Source organism: Panthera uncia, chromosome D1 (genome assembly GCF_023721935.1).
Source record: "Panthera uncia isolate 11264 chromosome D1, Puncia_PCG_1.0, whole genome shotgun sequence".
In the NCBI taxonomy this organism is placed as follows: domain Eukaryota; kingdom Metazoa; phylum Chordata; class Mammalia; order Carnivora; family Felidae; genus Panthera; species Panthera uncia.
In genome coordinates this window covers 30,792,132-30,817,193 of record NC_064808.1, presented here as the reverse complement: position 1 = coordinate 30,817,193, position 25,062 = coordinate 30,792,132, and the positions used below count along the sequence as shown (strand labels likewise).

The 25,062-nt window shown below is 34.0% G+C and overlaps 1 protein-coding gene across 6 annotated transcripts in view; it reads left to right on the top strand.

Moving 5' to 3' along the window:
* The window catches only part of METTL15 (methyltransferase like 15), a 251,238-nt gene that overhangs the window by 85,478 nt on the left and 140,698 nt on the right, over positions 1-25,062 (top strand). For all 6 annotated transcript variants that reach the window (XR_007461628.1, XM_049648925.1, XM_049648937.1 and 3 more), the window contains one exon: positions 2,673-2,809. Coding sequence is in view for 5 of the 6 variants with exons in the window: in XM_049648925.1 (XP_049504882.1) it covers positions 2,673-2,809 (137 nt within the window). In the remaining variant the exon portion in view is untranslated. The remainder of the gene's footprint in view (positions 1-2,672; positions 2,810-25,062) is intronic.

The following is a 25,062-nucleotide window of genomic DNA, read 5'->3' as shown; positions in this document are numbered from 1 at the left end:
TGTATGTTTGGAACATGACCTAAACATATGAACACACACACACACACAGATCAGACTCATAGAAAGATTGTTTTTTAACATGCAAATATATTTGTTCTTGTGCATTGTTCTTGTCCAATCTCCTAATTTTATCATCAACTCGTACAAATTAAAAAATGTGGTCCTATATCAAGTTAATGACCCAGGAAAAGGGAGAGACTGATTGGCTCCCTTTTCAATTGTAGTGCTGGTTGACTCACAAGGCCTGGATGTCATGATTTATATTTGATAAGCAATGTATATTTGAATTTTAAAAATGAAAGTCTATGGCTTCAGTCATGTATTAACCCAGGACATATGGTGGGGTTCACTTATAGTTTTATAAATCCCATATCTCCCACTTTGTTTTGTGTTACACTTGACTGGTAATAATTTTTTCCCTCTATGGAAACTTCCTTGATTGTCAGTATATCTCCAATGGTGTAATCATTGTATATTAAAAAAAAAATCATGTAAATTATTATCATCATCTCACATTTTCAAGAACATTTTTAATGATAAGGAATTTTTCTTTTTAATTACTGATGGGGACTTTTCCTGGCTTGGGATAAGGTAATCATATTTTAAGTGCAGGATTATAGACTTGATATTAAGACTTGATACTGAGCATAACAAGAAGGTAATTTATACTTTGCCTTGGAGAAGTTTTTTTGTTTATGCCAAACGCCTAGAAATTTCGTTTTTAATTTCTTTTTAAAGCTTATTTATTTTGAGAGAAAATAGAGCACAAGCAGGGGGGCACAGAGAGAAGGAGAGACAGAATCCTAAGTAGGCTTCATGCCATCAGCACAGAGCCTGATGTGGGATTCAAACCACAAACTGTGAGATCATGACCTGAGCTGAGATCAAGAGTTGGACCCTTAACTGACTGAGCCACCCAGGGGCCCCTAAATCCCTAACAATTTTAAAACTGAAATACGGTGAGATGGCAGATTTTTACCTATTCATAGATGCATAAGAAAAGTATACAGACTGGGAAAAGAAATTATTCATTCTTGAGAGTATAAGTACGTACTCCTAACAACTATACAAATAATATGACTTCAAGTATTGTTTTCACATTACTGTTTATAATGGTGAAAAGAGTGTGTAGCCATGTCTTTTGTGCTGACAGTGACAGAAATGCAAGGTTAAGTTGTATTAACATACTTTTGTTAAAAAGCAGTGCTTGTGTATTTTCACCACATTTACATCCCTCATAACTTATATCTCTCTTCTTTTCAATTTTTATTGGAATATTTTCTCCATATTATTCTTCAAATAGCAGGATAGCTTTTCTGAGGACTTGATCAGAGGATGGGGCTCAGCATGATTGCTGGTAGCAAAAATTGAAAGCATACTTGCGTCTTGTTTCTGCCCACTCTGCTGGAAGTAAGTTGTAGCGTTCAGGGCAGGGAAATGTTCACATTCATTGCAGGGATTTCCCTTGTGCAGTGTATTCATATAACTTTAAAGTTATATGTTTGAATATTTTAATAGTTTGGCTTAGTATATATTATTTTTTCACAGTATTCGATATTATTGGAATGATTATTTTTATTTTCATAATACCATGAAGCTTATTGAAAGGGTACATTAAACTAAGAGCACAACACTGAGTGTCTTGACTTCCACATTGGCTGCCATCAATTAACTTCTTCACAAATATGTTTTTAATGGTCCAGGTCTGGTTTCTTGCCCAACTGAGACCTATTTTCTTTATAGTATGGCCCAATAAAATAGCCAAAAAGTAGGTTCAAATCCAATTTACTTTACTGTTTTTTTTTAGAATGATCTAAGCATTGAAGATAGGCACCCCTGCACATTTTAATCTGTTGTCCTGGCAAAATTATTACTGGCAAATATTTTACTCTCAAAAGTGTCTTCGTTTAGGTAATTATATGTCATCTTACCAGTTAGGTAGGTATTGATGGTATCTTCTTCTAGACTTTCTTTTTCTTTTCAGAGCCTGGAGAAACCTAAAGACACTGGGATTTTAAGTGTCTTTCCCAAAGATGTATAGCTACTTCATGGCAAAGCTAGAGTTTACTGTAGTTGTTTTGACTTTAGCTTTGAGCCTTTTCCAGTTTAGATTTTTAAAGATTTGTCCTGTGACTATTTATTGTTGGATATATTCATTCTCTTTCCCTCCATCTCTCCCTTGCTCGCTCTCGATGTTTCTCTCACTCTCGCTCTCCCATTCTTTCTTTGTATTCTTGAATATCTTTATGTGTAATATAAAGTATTTAGAGAAACTGAGATAAAATGAGCCATACTAATTGTAAGCTGTCTCCTTTTGATGAGAAATTGTTGGAAATATCATTATCAGCCAGGTGCTGGAAAGCATTAAAAAGCTAGCAGTACAACACTGTGGCCAGTTTGACCTTTGGAGGAAAATGTAAATTTGTCTTGAATTGGCCACCCTGTACCAGAGATTATCATTTTACTGATATCTGTCCCGTTCTTTTGGACCGATCAATCATAATTGATCCAGATCTCATGTATAACAAATTCAACTCTCGGCAAAATGATTTTAATTGTTTTTCAAATTACTATCAGCTCTGAAATTCAGTATGTGCTTCTAGAAATTAAGGTAGCTAGTAAGAATATTTTCTTCATGCTAAGTGGTAATTTTCTTTTTTCATGTTGGCTAGATTTTTCTAGATATGACATTTGGTTCCGGAGGACACACAAGAGCCATTCTACAGAAGGAGTCAGATATTACTCTGTATGCCTTAGACAGAGACCCGACAGCTTATGCAATAGCTGAACAGCTTTCAGAATTCTATCCGTAAGTAATACTCTTGTATAATTATTGAATTTTCATGCTGAGTTTTATAGAGCTTGGTTTACCATTTTGGCATTTGTTCTCCCTTGTGTGATGTTATGCTTCATTCACTATGCTACATATTTTCTCCCTTTTTTCCTCAAAAGAATTAATGTAAATAATGTTTTAGTACCACTTAAAATGATATTACTGCCTTTATCCTTTCTGAATTCATAAAAATGAATACAAAAATGATTTATGGCTAAAATCTGAAGATGGGTTGAAATCCATCCATGAATAATGTTTTGACAAATAAGCCTTGGTTTAAAAAATAACTTTTAAAGAATTTATGAGTTACAGTTTCCAAGAATTTACTGAAGTAAATAAGTATGTGAGACTTCTGCAGAATTCATTAGGTCACATATATTAACGTAATACAGTTGTTGTCTCTGAATTCTTTTTGAAATTCACAAGTAAATTTAGAGCAGTCTATCCCTCTGTCACGAATTAGGTGACCTTTCACCTTGGAAATGAATATAAAATATTGTCTTCCTAAGTTCTTCCTTAGGAAGAACTTCCTTCCTGTTCACTTCCTAAGTGAAAGCATCTTCCTTTAGAGAAAATTTTGGATGAGTTATGCTATGTTGTTTAAAAGTTTTCAGCCTGAAAAAGGAAAATGTCTTGGAGTTAAGATGACTATCTACAAATATGTAAAGGGCTGTTTTCAGGAATAAGGAATTGTTCTCTTCTCTTATGCTTCAGAGACTGAAATCAAGAAAATAGATGAGAATTTTAGAGGTAAATTTTGACTTGATGTAAGCCAGGGTCTTTTGATAGTTCTAACTGTCCAATAATGAAAAGGTCCATTTGGTAAAGTAGCAAAAGTATGACCATGGAAAAGTTTAATCACAGACTAAGGATAGGAAGCTGAATTACTAATGTAGAATAGTCTATTTTGAGGCACCTGGGTGGCTCAGTCAGTTAAGCGTCCGACTTCAGTTCAGGTCATGATCTCACAGTCCGTGAGTTCGAACCCCGCATTGGGCTCTGTGCTGTCAGTCCAGAGCCTGGAGCCTGCTTCAGATTCTGTGTCTCTCTCTCTTCCCTTCCCCCACTCACACTCTGTCTCTTTCTATCAAAAAATGAATAAATGTTAAAAAAATTTTAAAAAAAGAAGAATAGTCTATTTCACGTTTTCAGGTCCCAAACTCTACAAATCTATCAATGTGATTAATTCTCCCAATAAAAATGTGAATAAATACACCTAAGTTTTTGTTAGCAGTATCAGAGGGTTTATTGGAGTGCCTGAAATCAGTTTGACCCCAGGTTATTTTCTTCTAAGAAAAATATGAGGATATGGTTTAATGATATGATACTTTTTTTTTTTAAACCTACCTCTGTCATTCTGCAATGTCCCATAGATGCATCTTCTTTAAGAAGATCTTGTATTAATTAGGGCATCCATGTTTGTAAAACATCTTAGGAGTTCACTTGTTTATGACCTGAACATTCATAGAATGCATGTAGGTCTCCTATTTCACTATCATAGAAAAACTGGATTTTTCTTAGATATTGTTGTTTCTAAAGGCAATGAGTTCCAGTTCAGATTTTCCAAAGTCTCTTATTCCTTCAAATAGCCTCCTTTCCTCGGATAGAACTTAACATTTTATCAATTTTGTCAGGTGTAGTTTTTTATCTTGAGACTGTGTTTTCTTTTCAGTTTTCAGTAGTAGAAACCATTAGCTAGACAGATATGATTTGCTAAAAGGCATATATGACTAAATAGAAACAAAGCTGAGACATGCATCCTGCCCCATCACCTAATATTGTTATTATCATCGTCATTATTATTATTATTATTATTATTATTGTTTTGAGGAATAGGTGACATAAATGTTCTATTAGTTTCAGGTATGCATCATAGTGATTTAACATTTCTACACATTACTCCATGCTTACTATAGTAAGTATAGTTATCATCTGTCACAATATAACATTATTACAATGTTATTGACTCTATTCCCTAGGCTGTACTTTTCATCTCTGTCACTTATTTATTTTATAACTAAAAGTTTGTGCCTCTTACCCCTTCAGCTATTTCACCCATCCTCCCGTCCACCTCTTCTCTGGCAACCACTAGTTTGTCTGTATTTAAAAATCTATTTGTTTTTTGTTTGTTCATTTTATGTTTAGATTCCACACATAAATGAAATAATAGGATATTTTTCTTTCTCTGTCTCACTTATTTCACTTAGTATTAATACCCTCTAGTTCCATCCATGTTGTCACAAATAGCAAGATTTCATTCTTTTTATGGCCGAGTAGTATTCCAATGTATATATACCTTTATCTCTTCATCTGTCAGTAGACACTTGGGTTGCTTCTGTATCTTGGCTATTGTAAATAATAATGCAATAAAAATAGAGATGCTATTATCTTTTGAGTTTAGTGTTTTTGTTTTCTTTGAGTAAATTCTCAGCAGTGGAATTACTAGGTTGTATGGTATTTCTATTTTTAGTTTTTTGAGGAACCTCTATACTATCTTCCACAGTGGTTACACCCGTTTACTTTTCACACAGGAACGTTCCATTTTCTCTACATCCTCCTTAACACTTGTTATTTCTTATCGTTTTGATACTAGCTATTCTAACTGGTGTGAGGTGATATCTCATTATGGTTTTGATTTTCATTTCCTTGATTAGTGATGTTGAACATTTGTTCATGCATCTGCTAGCCCTCTGTATGTCTTCTGTGGAAAAACATCTATTCAAGTCCTCTGCCCATTTTTAAATCAGATTGTTTGTTTTTGTTTTTTTTATTTGAGTTATATAAATTCTTTATATATTTTGGATATTAACCCTTTATTGCATGTATCATTTGCAAATATCTTCTCATTTAGGAGGCTGCCTTTTTGTTTTGTTGATGGTTTCCTTTGCTGGGAAAAGCTTTTAATTCCTCTCTCTGTCTCTCTCTCTGTGTCCCTCTCTCTCTCTGTCTCCCTCTGTCTGTCTCTCTCTCTGTCTCTCCCTTTGATGTAATCCCAATAGCTTATTTTTGCTTTTGTTTCCCTTGCCCAAGGAGACATATGCCTAAATATGTTGCTAGGGTGAATGTTTAAGAGATTCCTGCCTTTGTTTTCTTTTAGGAGTTTTATGGTTTCAGGTCTCACATTTAATTTTTTTTTTTTTTTAACATTTACTCATTTTCGAGAGACAGAGAGAGACAGAGCATCAGTGGGGAAGGGCAGAGAGAGGGAGACATAGAATATGAAGCAAGCTCCAGGCTTTGAGCTGTCAGCACAGAGCCCAAAGCAGGGCCCAAACTGAAGGACAGCAAGATCATGACCTGAGCTGAAGTTGGACGCTTAACCGACTGAGCCCCCCAGGCACCCCTCAGGCCTCACATTTAGGTCTTTGTTTTTAATTTTTTTAAAATGTTTATTTATTTTTGAGAGAATGAGACACAGAGTGCAAGGGCAGGGGAGGGTCAGAGAGAGAGTGAGACACAGAATCCCAAGTGGGCTCCAGGCTTTGAGCTGTCAGCACAGAGCCCGACACAGGGCTCGAACTCACAAATGGTGAGATCAGACCTGAGCCAAAGTCAGAGGCTTAACCAACTGAGCCACCCAGGCACCCAGGCATTTAGGTCTTTAATCCGTTTTGAATTTATTTTTGTTTATAGTGATCCAGTTTCATTCTCTGGCACACAGCTGTCAAGTTTTCCCAATACCATTTATTAAAAATACTGCCTTTAATTCATGGTATATTCTTGCCTCCTTTGTTATATATCAGTTGACCATATCATCATAGGTTTATTTATGGGTTCTCTATTCTTGTCCAAAGAGCTGTATGTGTCCATTTTTGTGCCAGTACCATACTATTTCATTACTATAGCTTTGTAGTATACCTTGAAATCTGGGATTATGATACCTTTGGCTTTGTTCTTCCATTTCAAGCCTAATAATCTCATTTTATTTTGTTTTATACTACCTTGACTCAAATCTAATTGATACTTTTTTACTTCATCCATAAGATAATTCTTTGTCAAGCATAATAAATTAGTTAAGGAACAATAGAGTAAATCAAAATAAGATAGGAAGAAGGGATTAATACAGATTGAAATCAGAATCAAAGAAACTAAAAAGAAAAAAGAATAAAGAAATCCTAAGTGTTTATTTGAAAATAACAAAAGTCCTTGATAGCTTGATTAATTTTTTTTATTATTTAAGAAAATTTTTTTTTTTTTTTACATTTTATTTATTTTTGATAGACAGAGAGAGACAGAGCACAAGTGGGGCAGGTGCAGAGAGAGAGGGAGACACAGAATCCGAAGCAGGCTCCAGGCTCTGAGCTGTCAGCACAGAGCCTGACGCGGGGCTCGAACTCACAAACCACGAGATCATGACCTGAGCCGAAGTCTGATGCTCAACCGACTGAGCCACCCAGGAGCCCCAATAGCCTGATTATTAAAGAAAAAAATGAGCAAAAATATATGATTAAGACTGTAGAGGACACCAACCATAGACACAAGATAAATTAATCATAAGATAATACAACCATAATCCTGTGGTAACATGTGAAACCTGGATGAAATGAATAATGTTTTATCAAATATAAATTATTAAAATTGACTGGATATTATGAAAGTTGAGTAGATCATTACATTATCACAACAGAGATAAGAAAGGTAGCTAAAGTATGTAGAACAATGTACCATGACTAGATTTGCAGTTGTTACCTAGTTCTTAAAAAAATAGGAAAGAGCATTGTCTTTTACACTATTCTTGATCATGGTAAATATGTAAAGCCCTTTCAGTTCATTTTATATTGAATCTAACCTAGTTTTAATATTTAATCCTGATAGAAATAGTATAAAAGAAAAAAAATAGAAAAAGTCTAACCTCACCGAAGAATATAGATGCAAAATTCAAAAGGAAATACTAGCATATCTAACTCATATATTATTTAATTAAAAGAATAATACGGGCCACCTGGGTGGCTCATTTGGTTAAACGTCCCATTCTTGATTTCGGCTCAGGTCATGATCTTATGGTTTGTGGGTTTGAGCTCAGCATCATGCTCTGTACTGATAAAATGGAGCCTGCTTGGGATTATCTCTCTCTCTGTGCCTCCCCCCAGCCCCACCCCTCTCTCTCTTAAAAAGAAATAAACTCAAAAAAAAAAAAAAAAAGAAGAAGAATATGTATAGCCTAATTAAGAGTAATACCTAAAGAATATAGAGATGGTTCCACATCAAACAGCCAGTGATAAGTTGATAAGCATGACTATAATCAACTATTCTTATTAAAATCTCTATGCTAAACAGGAATATAAATAAACTACTTAAATGTAAAATATCCTATTATGCAAGGACAAACAGAAATTATTTTCCCAAAAGGTAAAATACTATAACAATTTAAATCAAAATCTAGATTTAAATATGGATTAGCTTCTATAAATATTCTAATCAGTATTTTTGGAAGTTCTGGCTTATGTAAGTAAGAAACTAAAAGAAAGGTTAAAATATTCTTGTAATCATTTAACTGAAAGACTTGTAAAATTAGTAAGATGATACAATAAGATGGCTAGATAAAAACTTTAAAATATACTCAGTAGTAAATACTTGGAAAGAGAATTAGGAAAAAAATTCCATTCTCAAAAAAGTACCTAACACTATATAGAATATTTAGCAATAAATTTAATAAGAAAGGTGCAGTTCTAAATTTTAAAAAAATATAATTTTACTGAAGGACATATGGAAATGAACGAAGAGAAAACATTTGTTTTGGTGTAGTACCAGTAAATTAGTATTATTTAAAAAGTCAATTCTCCCCAAATTTAATGTACTCCCAGGAATTATCTTAGTTGATTGCACTTTAACTGAGGTACATTTGTTTATTAGTTTATATAATATGATGTTAAGTATGTATGGCAGGGGAGTGACAAGATCTTTTTTTGAGGGGATGGGGGGAGTGACACGATCTTTGGGGGGAAATAAAAAAGTGAGGGGAAACTTGCCTTACCAGATGTCAGATCATACTTTAAAAACACTATAATGAAATCAGTATCATATTGGCACAAGAATAGGTAAGTAGATTAGTGGAAGAAAAAATCTAGATATAGATTCCAGTATGTAATAGATATATACTATACTATAAAAAAATTAATAAAAGACAAAGGTATTTCACTTCTTTGAGAAAATAGTGCATTGTTAAATAAATAGGGTTGTTACAGTGATCACTATGAAGAACATAAAATGAACCCCTATTTTAAATCAGATTCAAAAATAACTTCCAGATAAAGTAAAAAGGTATGAAAAGCTGAAAATAAAAATTCTGTAAGAAAATTGAAGAGATAATATAGACAATCCAAGGTAAGAAAATTTCTTAAGACTAGAAATCATAAATCTATAAAATTAAATGCTAGAGTATCTCATAAAAATTTTAAAAGTATATGACAAAAATAATATGGTATATTTTCCAGTCAATCTGGAAAAAGAAATATTAGTAATATAGAGAATAGGAACAGAATTGATATTCTAGGGAAGGAAAATATCTTTTTCCTCTATCCTCCTAAATTCTCAGCCTGAGCAAATTAACAAGAGAAAAAGCATACACATTTTTTATTTAAGTTTTCTGTGACATAGGAGCTTTCATAAGGAAGTAAAGTACCTAAGACATGGTTATACTTGATTATTTCTATACTGGGTTTGATGAAGAGTGGAAAGTTATGGATAAATATGATAGGACAAGGGTATGAACTAAGTGTAGTCAACTGGGAGAAACTTAGCAAGCCCCATGCATTCAGATTCCTCTTGTCCCTCATCTTCAGAGATAAGAAGGCTTTTTTCCTCTGCATAGAGGGAGGGCATCTCTCACATAAGGGTCTGAAGACCTACTGCAGAAGAAGGTCAACAAGTTCTTTCATGTGCCATTTCTCAAATTCCTTCAGTTTGAAATATTCAGTGTGCCAAGGTAATGTATTTTGAGGTAACATGTCCTGAACCCGATCAATATTTATTATGTAGGAAGAGTTTTTTTTCAAAATTGATAAGACAACAAAATCCAATTTGGCAAATGAACAAAAGATATGGAAAGGTCATTTATGGTAGATTAAGGTATGAAAAGATGCTAAATATCAATAACGGTGATGAGGAAAATGAAGTGAAAATAATAAGGGCTAATATCCTATATATATCAGACTGGAAAAACAGAATGATTTTGAAAGTGAAGATATGGGGAAAGGATATTCATCCATTTCTCGTGAGCATCTTTTAATATTAAAAAAGTACACAACATGCTAAGAATTTATTTCATCTAAGTAAAAGAATCGGTATCTAAGGAAGCATATCTTCAGCATTATCGTAGACTTTATATATACATTTTGTGTATATATAATCATGGAGTACTTGAGGAAGAAGGAATTAGTTGTGGGTGGATGTGTGGAAAAAGGGAAAATTGGTTAAAAAGGACAAACCCAGAGATTGTATGATCACATGTCTGCATGATATGGAAAGTAGAAAATGCCAAGCAATGCTATATATTATTTATGAATACCTACCTATGTAGTTGTAGTATAGGAACATACATGAGATAAAAAAAAACACAGATTCGGCCTTAGGATTATTTTTCAGGATAATGGATGGATGGATGGATGGATGGATGAATGGTTGGAAGGATGGACAGATTAAACTTCTTAAAAATACATCTTCTTAAAGATACATGTATAATTACGACTTGTAGTAAGGTACACAATAAAGGAAACGGTTTTTCGTTTCAGTGTGAGTATCCTTTGAGGAAATATAGTAATTTCTTTCTTTCATTTATTTATTTTGCCATTGTCAAAGAGAAGCTTATGCTTGTGAAAAATCTCATATTCTTTACTCTGTCAAAATGAAGTCAAAAATAGAAAGTAACATTTTCATTGAAAACTAAGAAATTCATGGGAAGGTTGAATTTTAGGCTAACCAATTTTAGGTGTTTCAGAAAAGATGGCATGTCAGATCACCTCTTGTTTGAAAACTGAAGCTTTTTCCTATTGCCTCTGAAGACTGTAAGAGAGAAAACACATTTAAATTGGAGCAGTGGGGTGTTTGCTTACTTTTGCCACAGTGGAAGATGAATGTTGGAAGACAATTTTTTTAATGATTTTTTTTTTCTAAATTCAGGAATAAAATGTGCTATTGAGTAGAGAGAATATAGACATATATAAAGAAAATAATAAATATCGTAATTGATTCTATCATTTGACTAATTTTTTTTTAAATGTTTATTTATATATTTAGAGAGAGAGAGAGCGAGCAAGCAGGGGAGGGGCAGAGAGAGTGAGGGAGAGAGATAATCCTAAGCAGGCTCCACGCTGTCAGCACAGAGCCCGAGGTGGGGCCCGAACCCACAAACCATGAGATCATGACCTAAGCTGAAATCAAGAATGGGACACAGCCAACTGAGCCACCCAGGTGCCCCGTCACTTGACTATAATTTTAACATTATAGTTCAACAGTTTATAAAAGTAGGTAGCTCATTGGAACAAATTTATAATATACAGAAAAATGTAAAGGAAAAAATTAAACTCACTAATTATTCCACCACCTTTATCAATAGTAATGATTTTATGTATTTCATTCCATCTTTTTAATTATCAATATTTCATTATATGTACTATTTCTTTTTTGTACTTTCTTGGGTACTTTTGCTTTTTATACTTATATCTAAATTGTAAGAATATCTTGGCCAAGTTTAAAAAAATTTTTGATCAATTGTATTAAACAATTAATTTAGAAAGAATTGGCATATTTATTCTATATCCTAATCCAGAAGCGTCATATGCTTTTCCATTTATTACAGATTTTGTGTAATTTCTCATTAATACTTTTTCTTGATTAAAATGATAAAATACAGAACAGTCTGAAAAGAAAATTAAAATAACTCAAAATCCCATCACCAGTATTAACATGTTTATGCATTCAATATGCATACATATATGTTTTATAAAATTTGATCATACTTATACATTATCAGATTATTATACATTATATATTATATGTTATATAGATCATATATGATATACGTATCATACTATTACTTATATATTAGCACGTTCATATTTCATTAAATTATCTAAATAATAATTTTATTGATTGTAGAGTGTTTCCTTCATGTAATTATTACTTAATTTATAAGAATTCTAACTTCACTATAGTGTCATCCATGTCCATATTGCTGCTATTTTAAATCTTTCTATGCTATATTATTTTAGATGTCTTCCTATTAACAACAAATACCAGATGTACTTTGTGTAAACAAATCTGAGTATGTGTTCTGTAAACGGATAATTAATTCAGGACATGCTTGCACTCTTCTATGTGATCTTGTTTTATACTTTTCTATTTTTATGTTTCATTGAAATTTTTTTGGCTTTTAAAATCTATTTTGTCCATATATATATCCAGTTTGCCTTTTCTCTACCAGTTTTGATGACATACTTTTTGTTTTTTAATTTACTACTGGCTGATGTGTTTTTTTAAAATTTAACGAATTTAAACATTTTTTTTGTTAAGTATACAGAAGAAAATGATATTCCCATTTTTATTTTACTTGTTTTTCCCAACCCCCTGCTTGTCTTTTAAAGTATTATCTTGGATTTATTCATTCATATCTACTATTATGATAATTTATTAACATTTACACTATTTGGTGGTCATATCTAAAATAATTTAAAAAAATTTTTAATGTTTATTTTTGAGAGAGAGAGAGAGAGAAAGAGAGACAGAACATGAGTGGGGAAGGATTAGAGAGGGAGGAAGACACAGAATCCGAAACAGGCTCCCGGCTCTGAGCTGTCAGCACAGAGCCCGATGCAGGGCTTGAACTCATGAACCATGAGATCATGACCTGAACCGTGGTCAGATGCTTAACCGACTGAGCCACCCAGGCACCCCTAAAATAATTATTTTTACTTAAATCCATTTAATTCATGTCAGTGCACTCCACTAGCCTTTTTATACTACAGGTCCTATTTTGAGTTCTTCATGTAGGCTCATATCTTAGTCGGTTGATCACATCTTTAAATGTTATTTCTAGAAATATGCAAAAGGGAATCATCTCTGCCTTTGTCTACAGAGACTGTGGTACTCATGCTTTCTTACATCAGTAACTTGATTTGGCATACCATTTGGGGCATTTTATAGATTTTACTCTGTTTTCTTCTGACATGGAATGTTGTAGAGAAGTCTGAGATCAACCTAGTTTCCTTTTTCCACTCCGAGGTAATCTGTTTCTCACTCCCCTCTCCCCACACCAGCCTAGATGCTTACTAGATATATTTCTTGACCATTTTTGATATTCACAAATTTCACTAAGAAATATTACTAATTGGTCTCTTTTCATTAATTTTCCGTATACTCTGTGAACAATTTTGCCTGTGGATCAGGTCTTTTCTCTACAAAGGAGTTTTTTGTGTTAGTTAGCCTCTGCTTTTCTTTCCATTTTCTAACCTTTGAGCACTTTTTATTTGTTGGCTGGAGTTGTATTATCTGTCTCCATGACCTTTAATTCCCTTCAGTGTTTCCTGCTACTTTTACTTTGCCTCACTATACTGGGACATCTCCTCAAGGTTATTCTCCATGTTACAGATTTGGTTTTCTACAGTGTCGATTGTGATTTTTATTGACTCTTGTTCATGTTTTGATTCAGGTATTGGAAGTTATCTTTCCTTGTAACCATATTTAATTTGTTGATCTGTTCTTTTCTGCCATTTCCTTTTTATTTCTTCCTGTTCTGTTGTCTCATTTTTGTTTTAACAGTCAGCAGACTTTTGAAATTTATGGAATCCAAAGTATATGTATTTCTGTTTTTTCTAACAAGTCTTTTTTAAAAGTATGTTTTTGCTCTGTCTCTTGAATGCAAAGTTTTCCTTCTTTTCTCTTCCAGGATCTTTTCATAGGCCCCCTTCTTGGTCATGTATTTATATGTACAGTTTTTACTATTTGCATAGGTTCTTTGTTGACCTGCTCATTATTTGGTGTTATGTGGCTGGAATCTTCACTTTAGATTTTAAGCTAAAAAATTACTTGAGGCACATAGTCTCTTACTGCAAAAAGTTTAACATTTTAGAATCATTGTCTAGGATCTGCCAATAGGAGGAGGATTCTGTTTTCTTATTCTTACTGGAGAACACGGTTTATAAATGCTACTGATCCCATAACCTATTACTTCTGTGGCTTTTCCAGCCTTCCATTCTACAGAGATTCTTCATATCCAAGGTACCTTTTGACAATACCTATCCATTTCTGCCCTTGGTGTTAACACATTGTATGAATTGTAAGCCCTAAATGCATGTAGTCATAAAAGTATTGGTTCCTGCATAAGAAGTAGTGAGGTAAAATGGCCCTGGTAGCCCCAGAGTATTCCTGTCTAGACTGTTTAAATAATCTTTTCAGGTGCTTTTTTGTGTTTCTGAGGTAATGAGTAAGAATGGAACATTCTTAACCTTTTAATTAAGTGTCTCTACTGCCTTCAATCAGGCTCTCATCTTACCTTTGGTAAGAAGAGATGTTTTTCCAGTATTCTGCCACATTTTTGAGGAAAGTTTTTAGTTACTGATACTATTCGAACATCCATTGTTTTGTTTGCTTTCAGAGAAGATTAAATAGGTATCAATAGCTGGCCTCCATTTTTTTAGATTAAAGTTTGTTCCATGGTCATTAAAGTGGAGAGTTATAAGTATATTACTCATATGACATGATCTATTCTTTTTTTTTTTTTTAAGTTTATTTATTTATTTTGAGAGAGAGTGAGAGAGGGTGCATGAGTGGGGGAGAAAGAGAGACAGAGAGAGAATCACAAGTAGGCTCCACACTGTCAGTGAGGAGCCCTACTTGCACCTCGAACTCACAAACTGTGAGATCATGACCTGAGCCAAAATCAAGAATTGGACGCTTAACTGACTGAGCCACCCAGGTCCCCCTGACATGATCTATTCTAAATCAAATGATCTCTTCTAAGTCTATAGTCTGTTCCCTGGCACTTTGAAGTTTACCATTTAACTTTTATTCCTTTTAAGCGACTATTACTTATTTTAAGCGACTATTTTCTTATTTTTGGTTAAACTTGTTAAATTTTATTTTAAATTCATACAGGAAGCCAGGGCAAAGGCAAATCTAGACCTCATGGGTTCAGGCTTGCTACTTATGTTCTCTGTACCACTCTACAATATTGTATGCAAAGCAATTTAGTCATTTTCTCTAGCAGAACCCATACTCATACCCAGGCTTTTTGTCCCCAGGGCCAGTGTAAAAACCGCACAAAGGGATACACTACCTCAAACAGCCCTATCTACCTAAAATTTAGACTACCAGGATAAGATAGGAGACACAGCTCCTATTAATCTTACTAACCATGGGAGGTCAGTTCTACTATGTACCATCAAAGTGAAAGAATTTTTATAAATATAAGCAAGCATAAAAAAGCAACTTGAAAAATTAACAAAGCCATTTTGAACTATTGTTGATGGTCTGTCACCTTTTCACTATTTTTGGTAATATAAACATTACTAAAAAGACATCTTAGGTTTTGTCCCACTGAACACTACTAAATATAACCTTTACCCGAGGGATATCCATCTTACAGGATGAAGGTGTTTGGGGAGATGAACGTATGTGATTTTCTGATATACTAAACATTTAGTTCCAAATGAGGAAACATGCTGTACTAAGTAGTGTTAGGCAGTCATGACTGTTGTAGTGGCTCCCAGGGGATGGGTACAGGGTCCATGCCTTCACATAGCTCATGAAGTAAATGGAAAATAGATAGGAGAAGATAATTTCACAATTAATTATTGCATTGCAGTTGTGATTATGGCTAAGAATGAATATAGTATGTTCTAGGAGCAATATGTTCTAGTCTAGAATACCTAGAAAGCTACCTACTATGTGAATTCAAGACAGGACCTGAAGGACTAGTGACTGTTAGCTAGGTGAAGAGGGAGGGATGATGGAGTTGAGACAGCACTTGTAGTAGTGAGAACAGAATATTCAAAGATCTTTAGCAGGAAAGAGAATGCCAATGAAGGGACTATAAAATGAACAGTTTGAATGGATGAGAGACAGAGAGGAGAAGTGGATAGAGAGGTAAACTAGGACCAGATCATACAGTGCCTTGTGAAGGATTTTAGATTTTATTTTATGAGCAATGTAAAGGTACCAAGTGCTGAAACAGAAAACTGACATGATCATATTTGCATGTCTAACAAATTATTCTACCTGAAGAATATGGGTAGGAAGAGGGTAAAATGGAAAAGATTTAGTGAGAACAAGTTAAAAGACTAGGAATTGACACTCTTTGTGAAAGCTGGTAGTGATTGGGCCCTGTAGGTTTCCTTTTTCTGATCATCCTACTAGAAATCCTACTTTTCTTTGATGGTCTGTGGCTTCCCATTTTAATGGGATTTGAAGGGATTAAAGTAGTTCATTCCAAGGTAAAATTATGTTGCATGTTCATAGGTGAAATTTAAGTTAGTATTGTGATACTAAATTTTATTTATTTTATTTAAATTTTTTTTTAATGTTTATTTTTGAGAGAGATAGAGCATGAGAGGGGGAAGGACAGAGAAGGAGGGAGACACAGAATCCAAAGCAGGTTCCAGGCTCTGAGATGTTAGAGATATCCAACACGGGGTTGAACTCATGAACTGTGAGATTGTGACCTGAGCCGAAATCAAGAGTTGGACGCTTAACCAACTGAGCCATCCAGGTACCCCTTTTTTGGGGGGTCTTGATCAGCATTTTATGGAATTGAATGAAAAAGAATAGGAAATATAGTATATCACATGAAGTTAATTTAAGTATTGTTTTCAATGAAATAATATGTATGTGTGTTTGTATATATACATATATATTGTATTGTCTTCATTTTTAAGTTTTTATTTTAATTCCAGTTACTTAATGTACCATTTATATTAGTTTCAAGTGTATAATACAGTGATTCAACAATTCCATACATCACTTGGTGCTTATCATGACAAATGCACTTCTTAATCCCCATCACCAGTTTAACTATAGGTTACATCTACTTAACAATTTAAATATATTGTATTTTTGTATATGGGATTGCGGTTAAACTTTATATATATTATATAAACCATAATATATATAAATGTTTATTTTTGAGAGAGAGAGAGAGAGAGACAGACAGACAGACAGGGAGACAGAGTGCAAGCAGGGGAGGGGCAGAGACAGAGGGAGACACAAAATCCAAAGCTGACTCCAGGCTCTGAGCCATCAGCACAGGGCCTGAGGCAGGGCTTAAACTAAGAAACTATGAGATCTTGACCTGAGCCAAAGTCTGATGCATAAGGGACACGCTTAAGGGACTGAGCCACCCAGATATCCCTAAACCATATTTCTGACTATGTATCTTGATCAAATTCTTTTGAAAACAGTAGTTCCATATGGCTACATTTCACATATTTGTTCACATTGTATACTAAATGTTCACTGAAGATAGAAACTCTGTCTAATGCACATCCATATTCCTAGAACCTGGCTCAGTGCTTGAAATACATATGGAAGTTAACAAGTGTTTGTTTATGGTTGAAACAGAAAGAAACCAATGGTATAGAGGGCAATTATACCTTCTAGGATCGTGCTGTCTGGAAAGCCCAATTTGCCTAGAGAATTAGAACCCCCTGAAAACTGCCATCCCTTAACTTGTATTTGCTTAACTGTCCTGCCATGATTGAGATAGAATATAAAATATTAGACACCGACTATGAAGAAAGGACACATGGTTGGGAGTGGAATAGTGTTTCAAAGTAAGAGATAAAGCATGATGTCTATAATCAAAACATTTTTAATATATGACAAAAGTTAACTTTTCTTTTGACTTAGAACTATGATAGCACCTGGAAGAAGGAATGATAAACAGGCTCAGAAAGGTACCTGATTCCAAGTTGACCAAATGAATTGCTTTTCTCAGTTTTTTTTAAGTCAACCCTTACTCTTCTGAATTCCTATGAGGTGTACTGAATAATCTCCATTTATCCCTAGGCTCTCCCTCCACCCTTGTCCACATTTGAATCCCAGAAGATAACCTTTATGGATTCATCAACAGTCTTCTTTGCCTCTGGCTTCTGGTTGAGTTCAGCAAATGGGAGGCACTGGAAGGAAGTGACAGGGCAGAGGAGAGTGAGGCCAAAGTGTGAGACACAGTGGCCACATTCCTCTTCAGGGAGGTCATTGTTCATAGCCTCCTACCAGATGTATCTCTGGCTCTTCAGGATTCCACTCACCACTTCTTGTCCTTGCCTTTTCACCTCGTAGCTTTGGGGTGCTTCTCACAGCCCGTTTTGACTCTCCTTAACCTAGTCATACTTTTGTAAATAGTCTCTTTATTAAACTTTTTCTATTTACCCTGCCTGGATGTGCCATTTTTCTCTTACCTTAAACTTTGCAGATTCCCAGGGTTTCTGACCCTTCTTTATCTCTGGGTTCTCCTTCTATGGACTCATGTGGATCTAACTTATGACAAATTTCCATCCCCACTGATGGAGAAGGACTCTAGATTTTGGAATCAATCAGTCCTGGTTTGGAGTCTTATTTCAGCTTTCTAGCTGTGGAATTTTAGATAAGTGACTTAAACTTTCTGAGTTTTTATTCTCATCTCTAAAATGAGGTACTATTAATATATGCCCCACGGTGTGTTTATTAAGTTAAATAAAATTATACAATTAAATTGTGTAGCTTCAATTTACTTACTAAATATTAGCTATCATTCCTTTGTTATAATAACTGTTATATAAGATAATACATAATTATACTAATAATTATTGCCATTATTCTAAAAGTATGGAAAGTTTCTTTGGCATATACCAAGATGATGGTTGGCTTTTGTTTCCTGTCTTTACCTTCTTGGTTCCTTAACATGCATGGATACGAGCTGGTCTAAGATTTCAGGTGTGGGACACTGCATCCAGCTTTCTTCACCTTGCCATATTCTGCCTTCTGTCTTTTATTACAGGTTCTTTTTCCTGTTATCAGCAAAAAATACTGAAGACGATGTCTGTCACAATTCCAAACACTTTTCCACTGAGCTGTATCATTGTCTTCCTTTTTACCCCCCTCTCCCCCGATTTACTTTTTTATTGATTGTGATTTCTCTATCAATTCTTGGCTTCAGGATAAAATAACTAATATTCTATGAATGCCATCAACCAATCAAAAGACCTTTTCTATGTGTCTCTTCTTCTCTGGCCCTCTCCTATATTTATATGCAGCTACCTTCCCCAAAACTTTTTCCCCATTAAAGAAGATTGAAGGTTTTCTGTCATTTACTTTTCAGTTACTTCTTGTTCTGAAATCTGAAAATTCTGAAAGGTTGATTCCTGAGTCATCTTCATTGCCTTTATATTTAAGTTCTAATTGTCTATTATTTAGCTTATTACCAGCATGGGGAGACAGAGTCTGCAAGTGTTTATTTAAAATAAAATCTTTGATGGGGCACCTGGGTGGCTCAGTCAGTTAAGCACTGGACTTCAGCTCAGGCCATGATCTCACAGTTCGTGGGTTCGAGCCCCGCGTCGGGCTCTGTACTGACAGCTCGGGGCCTGGAGCCTGCTTCGGATTCTTTGTCTCCCTCTTTCTCTGCCCCTTCTCAGCTCTCTCTCTCTCTCTCAAAAATGAATAAATGTTAAAAACATTTTTAAAAAAATTAAAAATAAAATAAAATATTTTGTTTTTGTTTTCTGACATTAAAAATTTAACTCTACATCTATATTATTAACACCTCTACACCCATTTCCAAGTGGTGTTATAGATTAATTTCTTCACTTAGAATATTTGACTTAAAGATTTACAAAACTGATTCATAGAAGTCAACATTATATTTGAAATTCAAATCATGTTTCATATTATGATAACTATGAGAAGATGAATTATCTCTTCACAAACTTAAGATAATCCATTTTTATTGCCTACGTCATTTGAACATATCCATATGGTACCAGGATGAGAATAGCAGCTTGTTTAGCACAAGAATGACTATACCTAGAAAGACTTCATTTTATTTTATCTTGGGTAAACAATACAGATTTAGGGACATATATTATTACATATGAGAAAGCTTTAGTAAAACCCTTTATGTTTGGGCTTCTGAGATATTAAAAGAATGAAAACAATAATTGTATTTTCTCTAACATCATAAACTAATTAAATCAAAATAGGTTAGCTATAATTACAAGTATAATCTTCCTGTTCTCTACACCCCCACTTTTGCCTGATATTTAAAGTAAAACTGAGACAAACAGCTGCTAGATTGGATTATCTACTTTAGTATTTTATTCTTGTTTCCTGAGAGAATACAATCTAAATTTAGTACACAATTCAACATGCATTTTAGTACCTCCTGTGTATAGGGAAATAGGCTTGGCATGGGGAGTGCTCAGAAGCCCCAAGACAAGGTCTCTGTACCACAAGAGAGAGTTCATTGTCTAATACCTAGACAGGTAAACCAATAATGAGATCAGTTAGGTAAATCTCTCGGAAGGGAAAATACCAGATGTATTCTAAATCCAAAATTAAATTATTTTTGGAAAATCTGTTCTTATTTTCTCTGTTAGTACTATCTTTTATTCATTTATGCACTTCAGGAAACCCTATTTTGGGGCAGATATTAACCACATTCTGGGAGTACAGCTGGATAAAAAGAGCAGTATAATCCCTTCCTACGTTATTAAAAATGACAGATATTAAACAGGTGTTTACAATAGATAGTAATGAGTGTCAGGACCCAGAAGCATTAGATGTTACAGGAATAAGCTTTTATATCATGGAAGAACTGATTCTATGTTATTTAAATAAAATACCATTTCCACAAATATTTATGAAAAGTGGGAATACTCACTACATAACACATATTACGGACATTTCATAGGACAATTAAAATGTCTATAATAACGATAACACTGATCAAGTTAAATGAGCTATTCAAGTAATACTTATATACAGCAATCTTTATTCCATGGTAAAAGTCTTATAGTTTTTCAATGATGAGCCATAGCTTTCCAAATAAAGTTAAACTTTTCAGCTTACCACAGGAGGCCATTGAGGATTTGGCCTCTGTCTTTTCTCTAGAATCCCCTCCTATGACTCCATACCAGTTTCCCTATACCCTCTATGAAATACTAAACTGCTTTTACATAAACTTATCATGTTATGTCATACTTTATATCTACATGCTGTTCATTTACCTGGAGCATTATTTATCCCACTTATCTTTCAAGACTAAGCACTATGGCCTCTGAGAAGTCATCAGTGATTCTCCCAGTCTGTTTTAATGTCTCTCTTTTGTTCCCCATCACACCCTGTACAACCCTTGTCTAAGTTCTTAACACACTATTCTGTTGGTTTACTTCCATATATTACAGGCTTCTTACAGTATGGTTGTAATCTTTCCTGACTTTGTATCTTCCAAATTCTGTAGTAGATACTTGATTAATGTCATATGGATAGATGGATGAATGAATGGTGATGATTTTCTATTATCTGGATCACATGTGTGAAGGAGTCAAATTAGATATAATTTGCAGAGTTTATCTTGCTTTCCATTTCACAATGTAAATATAACCCTTCTAAATCTCCAAACCACTGTTTGAAATCATGTTAGTCCAGATCTAGGTTCTAGTGAGAACTAAAGACTAAGTGCAGATTCAACTACTCATTAAATATTTATGAAGAAATACTAGGAGATAAACTCTGATTGGATAAGTAAACTTTAGAATGAGCTAAAAGCCCTTATTACCAGTTTTACTATGGAGAAAGTAGTTACCACTTGTTTCCACTTGAAGTCTTGCACATCCAGGGAACCTATATGGAAATATATGTATTCCCATTACATAAAGGTGTTTAGATACCATATGTTATAAGAAATTTTAATTCCATTCTCTAGTAATGCTAGTCTGTTTCTCTTTCACTGAAACTTAAAAATTCAGATTTAGAATGTCAAGCTCCTATAGATAAAATTAATAATTTCTTTTAAAAGAAAAAAAAGTCAGTACTACATGATATTAAATAGTCATGTAATAATTTAAGACATCAGGATACATAGAATAATCTAGAAAATAATTTTTATATTAACATCCTTATTTGTATCTTAAAGGATTGTTTTCATATAAGCAGGTATATTAAAAGGAACATATTGTGTGCAATATGTAGGCTCAGCGTAGGATTTTCTGCACTAAAACTTTGCAATGATATTGGTTAATTGCTAGATTTCGGGCACCTTTCTAACCTTCTTTTTAGTGGGTGTGAAAGGGTTTATTTGTAAGAGATATTGCTACTGACAGAATTTTACCTTTTTCCCCTGGAATCTCAACAGCAATTCCCATGTCAGAGGCATCCCCAGAAAGCTCGTCAAAGGATTTCCACCTACACTCTGAATATCTAACAGGGCTTGACCTATTTTTTTTCCCCTTATTAAGGTAGCAGCATACACATCATGGGGAAAAATAGAATAAGAGCTTGTCCAAGCTGGGACTTTCAAAAAATTATCTACCTGTATGCAAGGAATTGAAGTGGAAACCAAAATTCCTCTTTATTTCTTATTATACCCATAATAAAAATCTAAATTTCTCATATCAAGGAATCACATCTGGTATCATCAATATGGCTTCATTTTTAATGTCTTAAGATTTATGTTATCAAATGCAATGAATGTGAATACCAAAAGTAGAACACATTTATAAATCATGAATATGCCTTTGTATCTGAATTTTAGGATGCAAAGTATTTTTTTTATAAACCACTTTATCGACGTATGCTCGACACACAAAAAGCTATATATATTGAATGTATATAACTTGATGAATTTATAGGTAAGTATACATTCATGAAACCATCACCACAATCTATGCCATAAACATATCCATTAGTTCCAGAAGTTTACTCCTACCCTCTGTATTATCATTTTGTGTGTGTGTGAAAAGACTTAGAATAAGGATTACCCTCTTAGCAAATTTTAAAATATATGTACCGTATTGTTAACTTTGGCTCTATACTTTCCAGTAGATGACTAGGATTTATTGATCTTTATAACTGAAACTTTGTACCCTTTGACTAATGTCTCCCCATTTCTCTCTCCCCCCCAGTACCTGACAGCCACCATTTTATTCTCTCCTTCTGAATTTGACCATTTTAGATTAGGACACAAAGTATTTGCCTTACTGGTTAAATAATATAGATAGTAATAATTGAATGAAGACTAAAACTTTGAATAGTAATACTGGTAGAATTCTTTAAAATCAAGCAAAATAATTATATAGAGAATAAGAAAAAGTATTTTAAAAATAATTTGCTCACATAAACGATCACATCTGCTATAAATTTCTTTATCCATCTGAGCCGTAAAACTCTTGTTTGTTTTGTTGCTGTGTTTTATTGTTGTTGTTGTTGTTGTTCTATTTCATTTTTGTTTTCATGTGACATCCAGATACTCCTATGTAATCTGTGGCTGATTTTTTTTTTTTTTTTAACCTAAAGGATAAAAGTCTCTTTGGAATACAAGACTACCTTCAGTTTTTTCCTCTCATTAACTGTCCGACTTTGAGCAAGTTCCTTTATGTGTTAGTCACCTTGTCTTCTTCCTGATGAGTGTAGTTTATAGGCTTAAAGAAAATAATGCTCAATTATTTAAATAAATGTTAATCATTGTTACCATAGCTGTTGCTTCTTATGCTATTGTTAATTTGTAGTCAGTCCCCCAGCTAACATCCAAGTACAAATACATGAGTGTCATATTCACTGTCCTGTTTTAGTTATTCCATCATCTCTCTGCATTCATTGTTTTGAATTCCTCTTTCTATTCTTTCTTGGATTCACTCAAGTATGACTTTTCAGCTGCCGCACCTCCCAGCTCTACCAGAACTGCGCCCCGTCAAAGGTACCAGTATATCACCCTGCCAAATTCAGTGCTCCATTTTCATTCCTCATCCTATTTGAACCAGCAGCATCATGTGATATAGTTGACCATGTCTCTCTTCTTCAAACTATTTTATTTGGGTGTTCTGGTTTTCCTCCTCCCTGGGCTGTTTACCTCTTGTGAACTTCTCCCCACATTCTTCTCATCTTCCCCTTACATTTGTGCTTCTCTGGGGCTCATTCTACAGGCTTCTTTTCTATTTATAATCACTCCCTCTGTAATCTTATCTAGTCTCAGAGTTTTAAAAACTACCCATTGATGACTCTCATATTTTTATCTCTAGACTTATCCATCCAGTTGCTTAGTTAACACTTTCACTTGGCTAATAGAAATTTCAAATCTAATACATCGAGACAAAGCTTTTGATCTTCCCCTTTAAAACATGTTTTGCCCTGATTCTGACCATCTATTAAGGGCAATTCTATTTTTCTATTTGCTCATGCAAAAAAAATAAAATAAATTTTTTAATTAAGAAGAGAATATCATCTTTTCATATGCCAGTACAATTCTGTCTGGAAATCCTGTTAGGTGTATCTTCAAAATACACACAAAATTTGACTCCTATAAACCACCTTAGTGATACTGTGTACGATGGTTCAAGCCACTCTCATCTCCTACCTGGATTTTTGCTTTCTTAACTGGTCTCCCTGCTTCTTTCTGCCATTATAATATTTTTGTAATCTATTCTTACCACCAGCACAAGTCATTCTAACTGTTAAAAGCAAATTAGATCATGTCACGACTCTGCTCTTTGCTTGCCTCCATTTTACATCATTCTAGCTTCCCCAGCTTCCCAGTTTCCTTCCTATTTTTTGAAGATTCCAAACAGGCTTGGAACAATAGAGATATGTATTAAAAGACACCTAGGTAAGAAATCAGATAATGGAAAAATTTTTTAATTTGCTGATAGGTTTCAAATTTGAAGAAAATAAAAGCTAAATGGAATTATTTAGCAAGATGATCATCAGAAAATGAAAGATGTATTTTTATTTTTTTATTAAAAACATTTTTTAGTGTTTTATTTATTTTGAGAGAGAGAGAGAGAGAGAGAGAGAGAGAGAGAGAGAGAGAATTCCAAGTAGACTCTGCACTGTCAGCATGCAGTCTGATGCAGGGCTCAAATTCACAAACTGTGAGATTATGACCTGAGTCAAAATCAAGAAGTTGGATGCTTAACCGACTGAGACACCCAGGTGCCCAAGATGCATTTTTAAAGAGCTAATCAGATTTCTCAGAATAGTAAAATACTCTGGAAACGTTTTCTTGAAATATTGTTTTATTCTAGACACACAGTCATTTGTTCATTCAT